This window comes from Gavia stellata, chromosome 3, assembly GCF_030936135.1.
Source record: "Gavia stellata isolate bGavSte3 chromosome 3, bGavSte3.hap2, whole genome shotgun sequence".
Lineage (NCBI taxonomy): Eukaryota > Metazoa > Chordata > Aves > Gaviiformes > Gaviidae > Gavia > Gavia stellata.
The window spans coordinates 77,610,353-77,630,589 of NC_082596.1; the positions used below are offsets into that span (position 1 = coordinate 77,610,353).

The window sequence follows — 20,237 nt, forward strand, 5'->3', positions numbered from 1 at the left end:
AGCAGGCATGCAAAAAATAAATGAATTTACAAATTTCCATTTCCAGCAGCTATAGGGTATAACATGTAAGGAAGTCAATGAGATTCCAGAGTCAGTGCAAAAATCTTCCTGGAAAGTTAATGTAAAGAGAAATCATACTGACATACCAAGAAGTTGCCTCTGAAGGCCTGATGAAGATTGTTTTGAGATTTGCAACACAAGTTTTGATGCAAATGAGAGATGTCATTTAATGTTCTGTTAATATTTTATATTTTTAACAAGCTGTATGCTGTCTTTTGGAACAAATTGATATATTGAAACTTGATATATTAAAGAAATAAAAATAAGAATTAAACGTACTACATAAATTAGTATCTACCTAAATAGCCCAAAAGCTCTACTCCAACTTTTCCAGTTTGCAGCAAAAAGAAACTTTCAGAGCAGATTTGGGAAGTAAAGTAAAACTTCACATTACATGAAGCTTAACATTGATAGCAAATGACCCGTTTTTCTCCTCCTTTCCCATTCAGTTAATTACTGTTTTGGAACATTAAGTACACTCAACTTTATGTCAGGCACTTAACTCCTGCTGCTGATAAATCTGTCTAGCAAAGGTTTTGGTCCTTGAAGTTAGTGCTTCAAGATTACTTTAGCAGCAACACATCCTGTAAGTCACCTGCCTGCTTGCCAATTTATTAAAAACCAAAGTGAATGTATGTTGATTTCCACATCAGAAGCATGTACTGTCTAGAATATATGTGTGTGTGTGCATGTTAGCACAAACACTCACTGGTAAACATTCAGAGGCAAGCATGGAGTGCCATATCATAGGCAGGAGGGAATGAGAAAATAACAGCTTACGTTTCCATACAGCTGCTATTCCAAAGTATTCCCAGGCCTTATTTTCTCTATAGGCAACTAAAATGCAGACTGTCTCCAGGCACCAGCCATTTCTGAGTAGAAACACAGCAGCTGTTCAACGCTTGACAGCAATGTCACACAGTCGGAAGGGCCCACTGACAAAAACATTTGTTTTCCTCTGAGATAGCTGCATTTCAGTTTTTGATGAAGGTAAACCAGAGTAGCTAAATATTATTTGCAGGAGCCCTTTGATGCCTTGATTGCAAGCATATGGCAGCAAAGTCTGCTCTGCAATATATGCAGACAAAAAATTAGGACGACTGAAAGGAAGAACAGTCTCTATATCCCAAATGTGAAACTAAGGCACAGAAGGCTGCCTATAAAGAATAGTCTAAGCCTACACCTATATCATCTAAGGTCCAGGATAATCAGAAGATTAACATTTATCTTCTCCCAGTGCACCACAGTAACATACCTTGTCTCTAAATAACACAGAATTGATTTTGATCCACTGGAAGCAGGACCTGTACGTGAATTACCACACCATTTCAGGTACTGTTCCCCAAATGCTTTTGAGAACTGCCATCGGAGTAGCTGTGTACTAACTGCCCAGAGAATAGCTGGATCTGAACATAAAGTGGAAGCTCTTAGGTACACCATTTATTCATAAACACTTCTGCATTTGAAATGGGTTTTATGAATGCCAGATATTTCAGAGAGACCACGATTCTTATATTATCTACAGAAAAAGCATATGAAGCCAGGTTACCCTTGTGGCTCCTCACCAAATACAGACAGGAGACAGCATTTGCAGTAGTGTTCATTTATACATGCACATGCATAGAGACACCCTGCAGGCACAGCATAGAAATCTGTTGGTATCTTCCTGCTCATTGCAATCTGGAAAACTTCCCAGGCACCTGAGAAAAGCTCAGTGCTGCACGGGACAGTTACTTATGAAATCCAGGTCCTTAAGCACATCACAGATCTCTCTCCTTTCTCAAGCTTCCACACAGCTCCTCATCCTGCTCGTCAACCTCCAAAACTTTTGGGAGGCCAAATGACTGGAAGGAGTCACAAACCAAGCAGTGGCAGCGGGATTCATGTGCATAGGCACACACACACACACTCTCCTCTACTACTTGGAGCTGACAGGGCTTTCTCTGCCTAAGATTAAAGCATTAAGAGCCCACTGTAATGCATGGATCAGCTCACACTTCTCAAAGCTACTGTCTCCAGTTGTCTGCAGATGAGGAATTACCAGTAAGAAGGTGTCTGCCAGTGCCACCTGAACAGCTTTTCCTCACACCTGTGAGTACTAAAATAAAACAATAGCTAAGAGTCTGCGACACCAGGAGTCAGAAAGTTAGCACAGCACTGAAAGCCCTACCCAGCTCTCACTCAAAGACACCCGTCTTGGCAAATTCAAGTCAGTTACAGAAGTAACTCTTCCAACAAGGCTGAGGCAATTATTTTAACTGTGGGGAAGTCCTTCTTAACCTACATCATAGGCTTGTTCCTACTCCATTTCTCTCTCAGAGGATCACTGTCGGCCTAGGTTTATGTGCTTCAGCACACTCACAAATGGGGAGCATGCTTACACTATGCTCTGCAACGAGCTTGCTGAGAGTAACACTGTGTGTATGTGACCCAAAGTATGCGAGTTAAGCGAATCCCACAACATTTAATTAAAACTATGTACTTCTGTCATTCAGGTGCTTCTGAAATTTCCATTCTTCATAGGGTGTCTTAAAAACTGCTTCATTTATAGTACACGGTGTACCATTTGGACATATGTATTACAAGAATATATTGTCTTTTCTTATGGAAATGATAAGACAGAAAAACTTCAAAGCCATGTTTAGAGCATTTTAAGGGCACTGCTGTATAATTAAAAATCAAACTTTGATTCCTGTTTTAAATTACACTTAGGAACAAAAGCATTCAATAACATATGTAAGGTATATGGATATTTAACAGCATCCTTTTGAATGACTACAAAGCTCTAGAGGAGATGCCAGAATCTGTTGCCACTTTTGTGTCTATTAAAGTGCCACAATAATAGGTGCTAGTTATGATAGGCTTTTAGCCCAGCTGTTAGAGAGGAGCTGTCAGTTCATGGAGAAAACAGGTAATTATAGTTGAGGGGTTTAGTGCAATAACAATTATCCCTTAATATATTTCCTTTAGATCAAGGGAAACATATTCAAGTGTTCAGTACTCCGCTAATACTCAGAAGCAAAAACTACCACCAATGAGTTATGAATAGCAAACTACTAAATAAAAGACTGTATGATGATTTCTAAGCACCCTGCAAGAAATGTACTGCTAAAACAGCCAGTTAAGAGTCCAGCCAGGCAGGATACTGCCCAAGAGAATGGGCAAAGACTTGTAAGAATCTTTTATTTCCCGCAGTCTCTCATCCATAAACATGCAAATGATTAGCTTAAGACAGGAAAAATTCAAAATATTGCCTGCCCTGATGCTATTATTGGGGCATGATGACAGTTATTTCTGAATACTCGATGTCCCATTTCAGGAATCATACCTTTTTCTGGAATAGTACTTAGCTGCTGGGGAAAGCTGGAATATTTTAGGCACTGCTCCCAGCAGGCGGTTTGAATGCAGCCACCATCTTGTGCAGTTTAGAACATTTACTAGCAGAGTACTGACAGCTGCCATCTCAGCACCCAGATGTTTGGTTTATTTATATATTCATTCAAAAATTTTTTAATTCCTTCAGAGTTTATACCCATTTCTGAAGAAAAGAGTTTTTCGGAGGCGCATGACTCAGAAAATGTGGTGTTCCCTCCCAGTTCTCTAAGTGTGATAATGAAGGTGTTGAACCATTCATAAATTTAATTTCCTTTATAGTTTTTGTGCCTGAGATTTCATTTGCATTAGTGTTATTTTACTATTCTCAGTGACATTATTGTGTTTTGAACTGGCATAACAGAGAGAAAAAAATCCATATTGTTTAAATAAAGTAGTAGTAATGAAAAATCTTATTACTAAAGCTGTTAAGAAATTTTAGATATTCTCTCATGTAAAAGAAGTACAATTGTTTTGTAAACTCCACAGCCAAATCTGGCTTCAGGTCTCCCTGCAAATCTGTTCTGGATAGTTACCTTATGGTGATCCTGTTTTGGAATTCCACGCAGTGTGCAGTAATAATAAAGATGCTCCCAACCCGTTAAAAGTTCATCCAGGGCATCTTGCTGCGGACAATAGCCGATGAGAATGCCTTCAGAGCTAGCAGACAGTATATCCATTTCAGACCTGTTTAAAGAAAAAGCAAAAGACTCGAATGTTGTTTTAAAAACCCACAGCCCTGGGTTTCACCCTTGGAGTCTTCAAGACAAACGCACTTACCCTCAACTCCATGGGTAAATGAGTTTGAATCTCTTCACTAGGATCACTTTCCATAGTACCACCCACACGCAATGCATGCTTTTTGTCCCTTTGAGATTAGCATTGCCAGCCATGCATCACTATTCTAACAGGGTGTGTGTCAAGGTGAACAGATCAACACAGGAGGAGGACACATCCATGACAATTAATTCTTACCAGGTTTACCTCCCTTATCGTTTTGGTAGACCCTGCTCTAAGGAGACGTATTTCAAAACCATACTGAGTGCATTACATTCAATATTAAAGGAGCAGTAGTTGAGAGAGAGAGAGAGAGAGGGAAATGTTGCTGTGTATTCTTTGTGTGTCTGTGCACACACGTACACATGCACGCATTCTCTAAACAAGAGTAAAACAAAACAGAGAATACTAAAGCCTAGTATGTTAAAAGACAATACAGAAAAAAAATATAAAATTATCCTGATTTAAGAGACTTTGGCCATCACTTTGTAGCTGTACAGCATTACTTGAAATTACATTCATTGCTAAGAAGCAAGCTTGATTGCAAGGGTGTCTCATTACCCATAATGACACTAAATCTATCCTATTTATTCCAACATCTAATTCAACGTTCAATGATGTTGATTTACATGTAGAGAAAAGACCTGTCAAAATTAAGATACTTAATAATAAAAAAATCTGAGCTTTGAAAGAAAAAAAGTTTTTAAAAGGTTCTGAATGGTTTTCCCCTTACTGGTTTTCTATGTTTCTGGTTAAGAGAACTAAATATATGATTAATCATTTAGACACAAAGAAAATGTATTAAATACAGGATCTACAAATACCAGCACTAGTGAAAATATAAATATGTATCTCCTGTTAACAAGATTCAGGAGTCTGGGGAGAAAAAGAAAACACAAATTCTGCATTTTACATAATGAACCACAGCATCAAAATATATTTTAATTCTACCGAAAGATAAATTACCATGATTATGACAAACCTTGCTGGGGACTAATTAGAACGGTCCTTTTCTCTTAATGGCAAAGATATAAAATTTTAGTATCTTTGTAGGTTTGGATGGTGCCAAGGAAGTTAACTGCCTGTAGACATCTCTCTAGACTTAGCAAAAAAGAAAAGGGGTGATAGGGGAAAGAGCATACCAGAAGTGTACTTCCTCATTAATTTATATCCACTTACAGGTTGTTTTAAATGAAGTATATTCAGAACTTTTATCAGCTCAGTTTCCAGCCATACCTAAATCAAATTAAATTATTTTTTAAGGTCATCTTTACCATAAGATATGGATTGATTAATATGGATCTTTTTGCATAACCTGTCAGAAACAGTGGATTCCTTATTTAATGATCTCTAACATAGTGAAACACTATCCACAGTGAAATGCTATCTAGATTCTGCTTAACAGAGAGAGATGTGTCTGAGGTTTGTTTTACTAGTAAGATTCAGGCACACTACCAAGTTTTCCTTTTGGTGCAGCTGCTGTCTTTGGAGAAACAAGAGACTGGGCTTTTGGTAATATGCCAAGTTCAGTCACAAGAGAACAAATCACACTCGGGTAATTTCAGGGACATTTGCTCAGCATGAACCGTGTAGCTGGATAGATACATCTTGTCTGGAATGGGTCCATACTATGAAGAACAAAAAGTAAGTGTGCATGGCTGCAAAAAATAACAGACATCTGATGTTCTTTAGCTAGAACTGTATTAGATAACAATTACTCAGTTTGCATCAGGAAATAAAAGCACATCAGTGTCCCCAGTGCTAATTGTACAGGTCTTATTTTAGTGTTGTGCCTCCCGTAAAGCACACAGCCTTAGATGAACAGTATCCCACCCACTGACCTTTAGTTTTCATAAAGGAAGAGTACAGTGACAATAGATTATTTAATATTCTTACCCATTTTGGTCCTTATCTTGCAACTTTATCCATTAGTGCTGACCTTGAACACTTAAAGAGTTCCCATTAATAAAGAGATTCTAATGTATTCACTAAAGAACTCATGGACCTAGGTTTTTTTTCCATTTCTGTATCTGTCAAAGCAGAAAACAATCTGACCAGAAGAAAAAAAGAAAAGCCATATGAAGATTCTGGTCCTTTACTGAGACTTTTTTGGTATGTATAGTGCAATGCGTATTCTTCCCTCAGCAATATCACTGAGTAGATTTCCAAATTAAAAAGCTGGAAATCATCCTTCAGTTTTGTTTAGCCAGGTCCTAAGCTTTTTCTGAATGCTGAAAGAATAGATGAAAGAAAAACATAGCATAATTTTTAATTATGTTACATATCTTACAACAGAAAACTGCCCTCATCTCTGGAAACTGATTTTCCTTAAAATTCAGTTAATCTCTCGGATTACATTTTCATGGGTCTAAATGAAATTAATGTTTCAAGTAGTGATGGCATGATACCAGAAAACCTTTTCACTAAATGATATACTGTAAATGTTTTTCTCTTATTTTTTTAATTCTGATGCCATTCCTTAAACTAATTACAATCCTCTTCTTCCTTAACAAACATCTTCATATATGATGTTATCAGAATCAAATTGGAAATATATTTTTTTAATATTTTCTGAAATACAGATTAGCATGCAGAAAAATGCCGATTTTTTTTCTTCTCAAACTAGAGAAAAACAGATGTTTATTTTCTGCTCTTTTATTATCAGCACGCTAGCATTTCTCATTAGGCTATTCATATAAACAACAGAACATACAGGAAGAAAAAATGAGCTCGCTTTATAAATAAAGAGAGAAAGAACATTTAAGTACAGGCCTCTCAGCCTTTTTGTCCATAGTACAGAAGACACAATGAATTTGAGTGTAGTATCTAAAAACTATAGGCAGGAAACCAGACTTTTACACTGATACAAGACTTTCTGTATCATTATAAAAACACTGAGTAATTGTATCTTTAAATTCTGTTAGTAACTTTGGTTACACATCTTGATCAAGTTAAGACATAGAACTAACATGGAACACAAGTTTTCTCCTTCCTAGTGAAGACTTCATTTTTAGACTATATTGTTATGCTCAGTCAGTATTTCCACTTACTATTTAATTTTGCCTTTAAAGTGGAACAGCTGCAACAGACAAAACCAACAGAACATGTCTATATGTTAAACAAAATTTTAAGTTGCAAAATTACATTTCCAGTACACTTTCAGAAAAGGTCAACAGAATGTATGGCATCCTTAAGAAAAATAGCGGAGTCTAGCACTTGAAGCATAGACAATATTGTATTCCATCCTTTTCTAAGTGCTTTGGTCTCCATTTATGCAGTGAGAGTTATGATACTTTGGTGCAAATCATCCTGAAAAAAATCCAGGACTCAAGGAGGCTTCCATAAGTTTAGAGTGCTTGTCTTACAGAGTTTTGTACTATCGATGAAAGAAACTTGCCAAAAACTTGATTCAAAGTTATTCCTCCACTGATCATTTTAAGGCCTTTTACATCAATCCATTTCTTTTGCGCATTGAAAAAAATGCCCGAAATCTGACTCCAGCCCTGAAGGCCACATTGGGGTGGCATGAGGAACTCCAGTCAGAAAGACTTTGCTGGCACTGAAAAGAAACCAAAACACTGAAACAAGCAAGAATGATCTTGGACAAAACCTGTTGCCTTCTCCTGCCTGAATTGGACCTGTAGTTTCCAGAAGGCTAGGCTGGTTATTACAGAGACTAGATTTGGTTCTTATTTGTTACAGTGGTTGACGGCAACATAGCTTATAAGTAGCTGTGGGCTGACGTTCAAAGGTACACCTCAGTTTCAAGTTCCAGAGAGAACTTAGTACCCTCAACATCAGCCTTATGGCTGGTTTTGGAAAAATTGTTTCACTATGGACTTCACTGTGCACTTTGCTTCACTTTTATATGCAGTTAAAATAAAAGCAGTGATATATACGGTACTTAAAATGGCTTCTGTAGAGAGATAAATTCCATTAATTAGTCAAAATAAAATATAAATTTACAAATTGCCAAAGTAGTTAGACATTCCATTGTACTCTTAACTGCACATTCAATTCAGTACATGCTAATGCTCAATTAACATTATAAAAAAAAAGTTTAAAATATAATTAATGTAACTATACTTAGTTATAATTAAACCAATAATACTGATATACAGTGTAACAACAGCTATTTCAGCCATTATATTGATGTAAATTTATTCTGCCTTTCAAGTAAAGCTATTTGAATTACATTTTTAATTATTTATCCAGCTGAATATCATAACTATCAAAAAAGTCCAAGTTCTAGATATAAAGAAATATTTTACTTTCCCCTCTTTGGAAAGCAGTTTTTTGGTCCTATGACTTTGTAATCCAACAGCGGAGATGACTGACACTTAATTCAAATAGGATGGGGAGCTGCTGTCATGGAGGATCTCTCTGTGTGGAAGGAAGATAAAAGTTCATGGGAGATAAATTAATTACGTGAAGAAGACTGCCAAATGCTTCAGGCCTCAGTTGGGCAACTTATGAACAAGATGACACCCGGCTTATCTATTTTTTCCTCTATGCACCACACTACAAATAAGATTTTGCTTTAAGTATGAACTTAAAGTCAGCTCTATTCAGCAAACTACAACAGCAAAGACTGCAAAATAGCACCAAAAAGGCAAACAAACCACTAATCACATATTTGTTATTTTACATTGATCTTGACATGACACTTAAAAGGATTTTGACACTTTGTCTTCCAAGCTGTGTTTAGCCCTCCTCACTTGAGGGAGGCTTTATGACACACTGAAGAAGGTTTAGACACAGATGTGGAAAGGGGAAGAAAACAAAGAATGGTCAACGTATGCCAAAAAAAAAAAAGAAAAAGTGGAACAAATGTACAATATCTGCTGATACATCAGTGCAGCAGAGATTCAAATACTATGAGGGCTCACTTTGTTCTCCTTTGTTTTACCACTTTGTTAAGTGTCAGCTTTTCTTAGTACATATTTAATACAGACCTTACTTCTTCAAGCTATTTGACAGAAAAAATAACTACAAAAATGTTTACAGTTTTATACACTAGCTTTCATTTAGCCAGCTCACACACTGGTGGCAATGTAGTTATGGCAGTAGAGCTAAGCATAAGCTAATTGAGTCCATTTGTATTCTTAAAGAGGAACAGCTGTGCTACAGAGAACACAAAAAAACCTTCTAAATGTCAAGCAGACCATGCAGTTAACTATTATACATATTTAAGCTTGACAACTCCTTTGTATGATGTTGTTCAAAAGCCAGACAGTGTCCTAATGTCTTATAGCACCATACTTTATAAATACAGGCAATCAAATTTTATTAAAATACTCTCCTTTCTAGTAAATTTCCTTTTTGGTTTTAATATTGCTGCCCTTTACGAGAGGGACTGCTGGTACTTCAGTATCACTATTTTATTTCCAAATCTTCCAAAGTAACTGTTTCAATGCTGCTTCTGCCTTCAGCACTCTTTAATATTGAGGTTGCAAATATCCCTAATATGGAGACACACTCTCCATATGATAATTATTTTTATGTTTCACTTGCACAGATATGTCACTGATAATGACAATGTTAATGAGGTACACAAAATAATAAAAAAGGCAAAATCCCCTGCGAATGGCATTTTGCTATTATCTTCACAAGATTGGCTGTGGTTGGTGATAAATTCCTATTATTTCTCTTACTGGACTATCTTTATCACACCACAGTTACACCCAGAATGGGACTGCAAAGGTTAGAAGTTGCCTAAAAACATTTTCTGCAGAAGGATATGAGAATAAAAAAGCAGGGTTTTGGTAGACTGCTCAGCTTGTATACTATAAATGTGCATATGCCATGTAAATGGTAAGGTACAAAGTTTAGGCTCATAGTGCATTTAAAATGTGTATTTAATTTCTAGTGTATCAAACAGAGAAAAGCTTAGTAAAACCACATCAGAAGCCTTCCCTTCTCCAAAAGAATGCCCCCATCAAGAAGAATGCCAGGAAACCCTGATTTGCAGAACAGATGAGGTTGGCTCTAGTATTTAATAAACACTCCTGCTTAATAACACCCGGTCTTAAGAATCTCAGTGATACTGAAAACTGTTAATAACATCTAGATTTTGTGCGTTTTACTAAGCTTTTGTTATGAAAACAGACACAGTTTTATCTCAGGTTCTTAAGAGTAAGCTCCTTTTTCGTTGTATTAAACATTCAACAAAGAAACAACCTGGAGGCCAACAAATCTTTTAGAAGTACTTGAAGATGTGCATATGCTATTCTGCCCTGTTAAAAAGGCAGCTGCCACTCAGAAATACATTTTTCTTAATTTCTTTGAGAATCTATCAGGAGTTCCCTGAATACTACTTGATTATCAACGTGTGAGGCTCTTTCTATATAACCCCAAGCACCTCCAAGATAATTTTAGGTTGAACTTCCCAAAATTCTACTTTGCAATTCAACACGCACTTTTGAAAAAGCTCATCTCTCATTTTTAGTCCTCCGCGTAGTTCAAAGGTGCAAAAGCTCTCCTGTAAAATTCAAGGCTGTTTTCAGTGCACCTGCCTCCAAGAGACGCTTCTGACTTCATTTTAAATTCAGTGAAATGATTGCAATAGCAATCAGAAAAATGTACATATGGTTTTGTTTGAGGTTTGTCTTCTTTTTTTTTTAAAACAGGAACCTTCAAGCATAGTTATTCAAGAAAACAGGAACTGTTATGAAATAAGGATTTTCTTCATGGAGTTACATCAGTTAGGTTCTCCAATATTTATAATAATAACTTTGCATATTTATTTTATTATTTGATCATGAAGAATGCATCATGAAGGATCCGTCAGATTATAGTATCCTGTCCTTTCAGAGTCACGGAGGACAAAAGTTGTGTTCTTTCCAGTCAAACCCAACAGGGATGGGATCTACATCTAAGCTGCTGCCCAAATTATTCATCAGGAATTGTTATCAGAGGTAATGTCTCTATGGAAGCTGCTTCATGACATAGATTTTAAACAAAGAAGTCTAGATCTGCTGACCAGCAAATGGTTTGCAGCCGTGATCGCAACTGCTTTCTTCAGCTGACTTTCCTCTCTTCCTTTATGCCAGGAATACCAGGCTTTTGAGTACACTACAGGAGTAAGAAAAGGAGAATACTTCTTACTATGATATCCCCCTTCCTCCATTTATTTCAGGTGTAAATACAAATCAATCCACCTAAAAGTCCCTGGGTACCAGATACCCAAATCAGATAGAGCTATGTTCTCCATGTATTATATACAGGGGTGAGGGGTTTTTTGTTGTTTGTGGGGTTTGGTTTTGTTTTGTTTTAAGACATAGACACTAATTTATCAGCAGCAAATAAATCTACATTTAGAGAGGAAAGATTTCTGAAATCTGCAATTGTCTTTCTGATGCGGAGTGCACATATTCCTTACAGAGCATATTGCATAGCGTAGCAAATAAAAAGAACAGAAACATTTCCATCACTCTGAAGTTCCTTGTTGTTTTTGCCTCTAAATACTGACTTAAAGGTGGTAGCTAAAGATCTGGAACTCAGACACACTCATTTATCTTTTAATAGCTGTTCACTGAAGTTGTAACTAACAAAGACAGTTTAGAGACACCTGGAACTGGAAGGTGTTCTGGATACTCGCAAATAAACTAACTGTTACAAAAAATATTTTTACATTTTAATTTTTTTTATTTCACTGTTTGGGAACTTGATAGTTTCCCCAGTTCTTGTCCTGGGGATAAACATGATTGCTGCTCAGAAAGGAAATGGCTACACCTGGATCTGAATCAAATTAGCATAACATAAAATTTTATCACAGTCACAGAATCACAGAATGATAGGGGTTGGAAGGGACCTCTGGAGATCATCTAGTCTGACCCCCCTGCCAGAGCAGGTTCACCTAGCACAGATTGCACAGGAATGCATCCAGGCTAGTCTTGAATATCTCCAGAGAAGGAGACTCCACAACCTCTCTGGGCAGCTTGTTCCTGTGCTCTGCCACCCTCAAAGCAAAGAAGTTCGTCCTCATGTTTAGATGGAACTTCCTGTGACCAAGTTTGTGCCCGTTACCTCTTGTCCTGTCTCTGGGCACCACTGAAAAAAGACTGGCCCCATCCTCCTGGCACCCACCCCTTCAGTATCTATAAGCATTAATAAGATCCCCCCTAAGTCTTCTCCAGACTAAAAAGACCCAAGTCCCTCAGCCTTTCTGCATAAGAAAGATGTTCCAGTCCCCTTATCATCTTTGTAGCCCTTTGCTGTACCCTCTCCAGCAGTTCCCTGTTATTCTTGAACCGGGGAGCCCAGACCTGGACACAGTACTCCAGATGCGGCCTCACCAGGGCAGAGTAGAGGGGGAGGATAACCTCCCTCGCCCTGCTAGCCACACTCTTCTTGATGCACCCCAGGATGCCACTGGTCTTCTTGGCCCCAAGGGCACATTGGTGACTCATGGTCATCCTGTTGTCCACCAGGACCCCCAGGTCCCTTTCCACAGAGCTGCTCTCCAGCAGGTCAGCCCCTCACCTGTACTGATGCATGGGGTTATTCCGCCCCAGGTGCAGTACCCTACACTTGCCTTTGTTGAATTTCATAAGGTTCCTCTCTGCCCAACTCTCCAGCCTGTCCAGGTCACACTGAATGGCAGCGCAGCCTTCTGGTGTGTCAGCCACTCGTCCCGGTTTTGTGTCATCAGCAAACTTGCTGAGGGCACACTCTATCCCTTCATCCAGGTCATTGATGAATATATTGAACAGGACTGGACCCAGTACTGACCCCTGGGGAACACCACTTACTACAGACCTCCAACTAGACTCTGTGCCACTAATCACAGCCCTCTGAGCTCTATCTATCAGCCAGTTTTCAATCCACCCCACTGTCCATTCATCTAGCCCACACTTCCTAAGCTTGCCTATGAGGATGATGTGGGAGATGGTGTTGAAGGTCGAGGTAGACAACATCCACTGCCCTCCCCTCATCTATCCATCCAGTCATGTCATCGTAGAAGGCTATCAGATCGGTCAGACATGACTTCCCCTTGGTGAATCCATGTTGACTACTTCTGATAACCTTCTTTTCCTCCAGATGCTTTGAGAAGACATCCAGAACAAGCTATTCCATCATCTTTGCAGGGATGGAGGTGAGGCTGACTGGCCTGTAGTTTCCTGGGTCTTCCTTTTTGCCCTTTTTGAAGACTGGTGTGACACTGGCTTTCCTCCAGTCCTCAGGCACTTTGCCTGTTCTCCAAGACCTTTCAAAGATGATGGACAGTGGCCTAGCAATGACTTCTGCCAGCTCCCTCAGCACTCATGGGTGCATCCCATCAGGACCCATGAACTTGTGGATGTCCAGTTTACTTAATTGGTCTCTAACTTGATCCTCCTCAACAAAGGGAAAGTATTCCTTCTTCCAGACTTTCTCTGTTACCCCCAAAGTCTGGGACTCCTGAGGGCTGTCTGGAGCAGTAAAGACTGAAGCAAAGAAGGCATTCAGTAACTCCGCCTTCTCTGTATCATCTGTCACCATGGCACCTGTCTCATTCAACAGTGGGCCCACATTTTCTCTAGTTTTCCTTTTGCCTCCGATGTACTTGAAGAAACCCTTCCTGTTGACCTTGACATCCCTTGCCAGGTTTAATTCCAAGGAGGTTTGGCTTTCCTCGTTTCATCCCTGCATACTCTGACAGCATTCTTGTAATCTTCCCAAGTGGTCAGTCCCTTCTTCCAAATACTGTAAACTTCCTTCTTCCATTTGAGCTTTTTCAGAAGCTCCTTGATCAACCATGCAGGTCTCCTGCTTCATCTTTGTATCTCCTAACTAGCCTACAGAAAATACCAACTTAACTGGTTCATAGATCACAATCTTCATCTTTTTTTGACTTAAACTCATAAATCAATTCTATTCAGAAAAAGTTATTCTGCTTTGGATGAGTAATTTTAGTCATTCTTCAGCTGTTGAGGAAGGGTTCTCCAGACCTGTTGTGGTTATAATCTTACCTATGGAATAGTCAACGACTTTGCCCCCTAGTGATTTTCAGTAGTACAGCAACACAGTGCACCATGATCTGCTTAACAGCAGTTGCCAAAATATGAAGTGAGGAACAAATTCAGGAATGATGTAAATCTCTTCTCCCAGCCTCAAAGTTGTTTGTTTCCCCAAGTTTAGCTACTGTGTAACTGCAGCTCTTGCTTGAGGTTGCCTTTTCAAAGGATAAGTTTTGAAAATTTAGGAATATGGGTTTTAAGTTCACTTCAAACACATAAAAATCGATAACCTGGATTGACACTACCATAATACAGAGTGATAATTAATATTGTGGAGGGCATTTTAGACACTTAAATGCAAATGTCTAATGCTTCCTCTCAAGCCTCCTAAATGTGTCAAATTTCATTACCTGTATTTTAGTATATGCTAAATAACATTGCATCTTAAACTATGCTTTCATGTTAGCTTTATAAGCACAGTGGGGGAAATGAAAGTTGCACACATGATGTGCAGGGAGAACGTTTAACCTATTGTTAAATGCCAGTAGCATACTAAAGTTGACCTCAGAAGAATTTTTATCTGTTTAGACACAGGTACCTACCAACATGTTTAATAAAAGGAATACAGGCAATGTTAAATTGTTTTGTGATTTTTTGAAAAGTTATCTTTAAGGGTTCTGATAAAATAAATCATATAGTCAATAAACATCGTGTAAGTGTCAATACAGATGATGAAGAAACATATTCTTATAAATTTATATTTGCTTTCAAGTGGATATTAAAATTTTGGAATTATCACACCGGATCAAATCATTTGCCCAAACATAGATCTGGTACCACATTGTACAGGGAAAACCATATGCAAGCCATGAATGCACAGGTGGGACCAAAGGCAAGTCCCATTAAAATCTATAGAAAAATAGCCCTCAAAATCTAAACAAAACCTGGCAGCTTAAATACTGCCTTGAGGGCAATATCTTATCAGATATTATTACACATTATTTTATTTCTGTACATCTGAAATCATCTTGAGACTCATGCTAAACTTCTGACCTCCATGATACCCTGGTATAAAGCATTCCACCAGTTGCAAAGAACACCAAATGTTAATTTTTACCTAATTTTAAATCACTTCTGTTGTTGTTGCTTAATGTTGTTGCTTTTTGTCTTCTGTTCTGGGAAATTCTAAATGAGAACAACCGTCTAAAAGTCTCTATAACCACTGTAAAGCCTCACTTATATCACTTCTTATTCTATTAAGAATAATTTTTCCAAAATCTCTTTAGGCATTCCTTCTTCATGATTAACAATTGTTTGACGGTCATTTTAGGAGTTCTTTGTTATCAAATTATTTTTACACTGAATCTCTTGAAAAAAAAGTTGTTATGAAAGATAATGAAAAAAATCAAACAAAACACACTTAAGTAAAATCATGTTTGGTAGTGGTGATGGTGTCCATTTCAAAAGAAGTGTAAACTTTCCAGAAAACTGAATTTTGCAACGACTGAAACCACTTACATTTTGAAGTTAAATCTACTGACCATTGTCTTTGTAAAGAAGTGAGCAAATACTGACCTATGAAAGCATTTAATTTCTAAAAAGAAGAAATGTAACTTGACATTTTGGAAATTCCAAAGTGCTTCCTTTAAAAATTTTCTGAATTAAACCCTTCACCCGTCCTTCTCCAAAACACATATTTTGAAATAAACATCATTTAGGAAAAGAGAAATTTTAAAATTGTTAACTAGCCCAGAATACATTTATATATACACATATACATTTTACTTTGGCCTGACTAAAAAATAACTTTACTTCCCTTCCAGTTTTGCTGGGAAAAAAGGTAAATGTTGGTTACATCTAACCCAAAAAGTCCATTATTCACTTACCATTCCATCAAAGTCAGATTCAATATCACCAACACTACCTCCTATCCTAATTACATAGCATATTAATCAAGTAATTAATGACTCTGAAGGACACAAGTGTCAGAAAACATTTTAAAATTATCTACTTGAAGTACTGCTCATCAGCCTAAGCCTGGAAACCTTTCACTACAGCACTAGTATGGGGGATATATTTCCATGCATCTGGACATACTGTATGTTAAGATTTTTGTTACAATTTTAAAAGGCTGTATGTTAAGGCTTCCTAGAGCCTACTCTTTTGCTACCAGACAAGTTTATTCTCAATTAACAGAGCTGTCAGATGGAATTAAATAATGCTAAAATGCTTTCCTGGGAGACTTAACAGCAATAAAGCAATATACATTTACAAGAGAACAAAACAGGTCCTTCTAGTACAGTATAAAGGACTGAAGACATGCTGAGTCTTTGATCACGGGCTTTATCAATTAGCACTATTCTGATCAAACCCTGTGTTATTTACCCTGTAGGAGTCCTGATAACAGCACGTCCTGCAGATGGGATGATATCTCCAGTCAGCATCTTAAACGTTGTGCTTTTCCCAGCTCCATTTGTTCCCAGGAGTCCAAAACACTAACAAACATTGAAAAAAAAAAAGGGGGGAGCAAAAGCAATCAATCTGCTATGCTGAAAGAAATAAGTAATATTAGTTCTTCGACAGTTTCTCCCCTTTTTATATTTCCTATCATATGTCTGTAAGATACTGTATATGGACATACTGTATGTGCAAATTCCCTTTGCCATGGAAAATAAATTTTAAAAAACCCCATATACCTAATATTCTGATTACCCCCTAATTCCTAGAAGTGACTTATTTAGGATTCTAGACCTCCACTTAAAACTCTGCCCAGTAACTAAATGCATTATTTATTCATATTATTAGTAAATGCTAGATTTGAACCTGAGGATCCCAAGTCCTATCTGAGAGCCCTGACTACAAGTCTACAGATGCAGTATTTCTCAGTTTCTCATGAGCTGCTTCACTCTGTACAAGTAAATGAACACTGACCAGCCAAGACACACGCTGACTCTGAACAGTTATTCCAGGCCCCTAGCTGCAATGAATATATGCTTAAGCTAGGACAGGATTTGTATTAAGTCTACTTATAGCACTTTGTAACTTTTAAAATACTTGCTTCATGAACCTTCTTATTGATAAATAGGCTTTAATCAGCAATAACATCCTCCTGGTTAACCCAGTTAACCAACAACTGATCTATAACTGGCAGGACGTCACTGGACCTGTGCTGCCATGCACTAGTTTCTCATATCTTCCAGTTTGCTATCAGCAACCAAGAAAAGTCTTTTCCTCATCAGTATTGTTTAAATTAATATCTGCAATTCCTAAAAGCATCAAAATCATGAAAAAAAACCCAACCGCAAATATATGCTGTTCTGAAATCTTTAGGATTACCATTTCAGTGCTAAATTTCAGTTTATTAAAATAGTGTATTACATGTTATATTAAAATATACTGTGATGATTTCAGCATGGGAACTACTAGTTTGCCTTGGTGACAAATTCAGGATTCAGTCCACAGTTTACAATTGAGCTAGGTATTCTTTGCTTTCTCTTCGGACATTGAACTGCTATGCTACCTACTTGGTTTTTATGTTAGCCTATAAAACAGTAACATGGTAAAGATAAGCAAGAAGAAAAAAATTAAGACTCTGATGGATTTGTAACCCAAAAAACAAGTGAACAGTTGCTTCTTAAACACCACCAGAGCTTCTGCTTTTATCTAGTTATTGACTTTCAGAAATCATTACAGTTGAAATTGTTCTGCTGCTATCTACAGATCTGTGATTGTAGACATCCTGAGTATGTCTGAACAATTGCTCAGAATGAAGTGTTATTTTTTGAAAGGAAAAAAAAAAGACCTCTTTACCTCTCCCCTTGGTATTCCCAAGCTTATGCTTTCCACAGCTGTGTTCTTCTTACTGAAACTTCCGTAACACTTCCTGAGGTTGTACAGAAGGAGGACATCATTACCAGTTCTTCCACCAAATAGTCGCTGTCGCTCCATTTCTACATCAGCATCTTCTGAAGGGCTGACCATGCTGTTAATTGAACACTGACCCCTAAAACAGAAGGTAATAATGAATTACTCATTGCAAATTGGACATTGCTGTACCCTGGATAACTGTTTTACTGCCCTGGTTGCAATCCTTTAAAGTTACGAAGCTACCAAAACTCAGCAGAATCCAAAGGAAACTACTTGTATTTTTTCTGCAGTTTCCACTAATTCAGGTACACCATGTTATCAGAAGTATTTATCTTCAGGTGTTCAAAGGAATCCACCATTTTCTTTCTTTAAAAATTAGTTCAGTGTCCGCTATAGCAGAATACAAATGGTAACACACCTTGGTTTCTGGAGGAGATCCCAATGAAGAAAAAGCCGTAAAAGAAGAAGTAGTGTTCCCTGCAGGGCCATTTCCACAAAAGTCCAGCCCAGGAAATTCATCTCAAAGGGGCTCACATATGAATCTATTCCAAAGTTGTTGGTCAGGTCAAACTTTATCTGATTGTATGAAAGTTCTGTTAAACCCTGACCTAAGCAGAATTGCGGAAATACGATGAATGCCCATTTGAAGATATTGTAGATGTTCTGAAAACTCTGTATTAAGATTCAGCAGGGGGGAGGTGGGGGGGAGAAAGGAAAAAAATTAGTTTTCTCCAACAGCATATTAAGCACACTTACAAAGCTGGATACAGCATTCAAATCTCACTCAAGGTGAACTGATTTCAGAAGAGGATTTTGTGAACTATTTTGGGGCAGGGTTCATCTCTTATTGTATTTTAGAGTGCCTAGGGCCATGGGATTCTAATTTTAGTTGAGGTTCACAGACAGTAACAAAACACATGTGGCCATGATCATTCTATTCTTTTAAAATTTTAATATTTGAATGCTATTAATTCTAAATCACCTACTTAAACCCAAGTCAACATCAAATCTGCCTCCAAACTTGAGTGACGTGTAATCCAGATTTGACTTCAAACATAAAGTTTTTGACGTGGTACATGCATAGATATTCATATATGTTCTGGATCTCCTCTCTATCAAGTTGCTTAATTACCATTATGACTAATGAAAATTACATACATGGGGTGAGAATGCATATTGCTATTCATACAATGCATTACAGATCCTAGGAATATGCGGCTTATCTCTTATGTCAATATTATTCAAACACATTTAACAATGCATATAATCTATTCAATGGACCAGAACAGCTCCCATTATGTGCCAATTACAACTTAATGGACTGGAAAATGTCAAGGTTTCAATTAACGCTGTTTTTCCATTATTACAGGGTAATTTTTTTTTTCTTTTGTTATAAGCAAGTTAAAATTCTAGATGGTAACAAACAATACAGTATACATTAGGACAGAAAAATCATGAACGTTTAAAACATAAGTTTTTCTGCTGGAAAAATCTTGTCTGTGCATATGTATAAACATACATATCTATACACAGAAACATACACACATGCACATGTGTGCATACATCTCATTTATGAGTAACGTAAAGCAAAGGTTTTATACTGACCTGCACTTTGGAAATTACAGCTAACAAACGAGGTAAAAGAGTCACCAGCATGGTACACAAGCCAAACACAAAATTTAAGGAGATGTAAGAAATAAAAGCTACATCTGAACTTGGGAAGAATCTGGATACAAGATACATCCACGGTAAAGTTGCATATCTGAAAGTTTAAAGAAACAAAATTATAACAAATAAGTTATGTTTCGGCCTCACTAAAAAAAAAAAGGCAGTTATCATACTAGAAAAAAAGCAACAATAGTTACTCGTTATTTTTAAGATACACAAACCATTCTTTTGACCAACTGAAAAAAAAAAGGAAAAATTTGGGATATGTTTTCTTAATCAAATTACCTTATGGTTCCATAGACGTACACATAGCTACTGCCATGTAATGGGCAGATATGATCCATTTTTGCATATATCAACTGCATATATTTACTTTCACTGTTCCAGAAAGCTCACAACCCTGATTTGTGAATGATTACAAAACCATGCATCTTAACAAGCCTCTTACACAGAGGTAGAATTAAAACCAAATATTTGAAGCTTAAATCATTGATGCTGAGCAATCAGCTTTTCTTAGAGGCTTTCACAGAAAGAAAAAAGAAAAAACAAGGA

At 37.3% G+C, this 20,237-nt stretch overlaps 1 protein-coding gene across 1 annotated transcript in view; it reads right to left on the reverse strand.

Annotated features, from left to right (window-relative positions):
- The window catches only part of ABCA13 (ATP binding cassette subfamily A member 13), a 203,041-nt gene that overhangs the window by 24,859 nt on the left and 157,945 nt on the right, over positions 1–20,237 (reverse strand). Inside the window, exons 45-49 of the mRNA XM_059815467.1 lie at positions 19,623–19,779; positions 18,436–18,689; positions 17,961–18,153; positions 16,536–16,645; positions 3,969–4,119 (exon numbers count right to left, since the gene is read on the reverse strand). Of these exons, the coding sequence (XP_059671450.1) occupies positions 3,969–4,119; positions 16,536–16,645; positions 17,961–18,153; positions 18,436–18,689; positions 19,623–19,779 (865 nt within the window). The remainder of the gene's footprint in view (positions 1–3,968; positions 4,120–16,535; positions 16,646–17,960; positions 18,154–18,435; positions 18,690–19,622; positions 19,780–20,237) is intronic.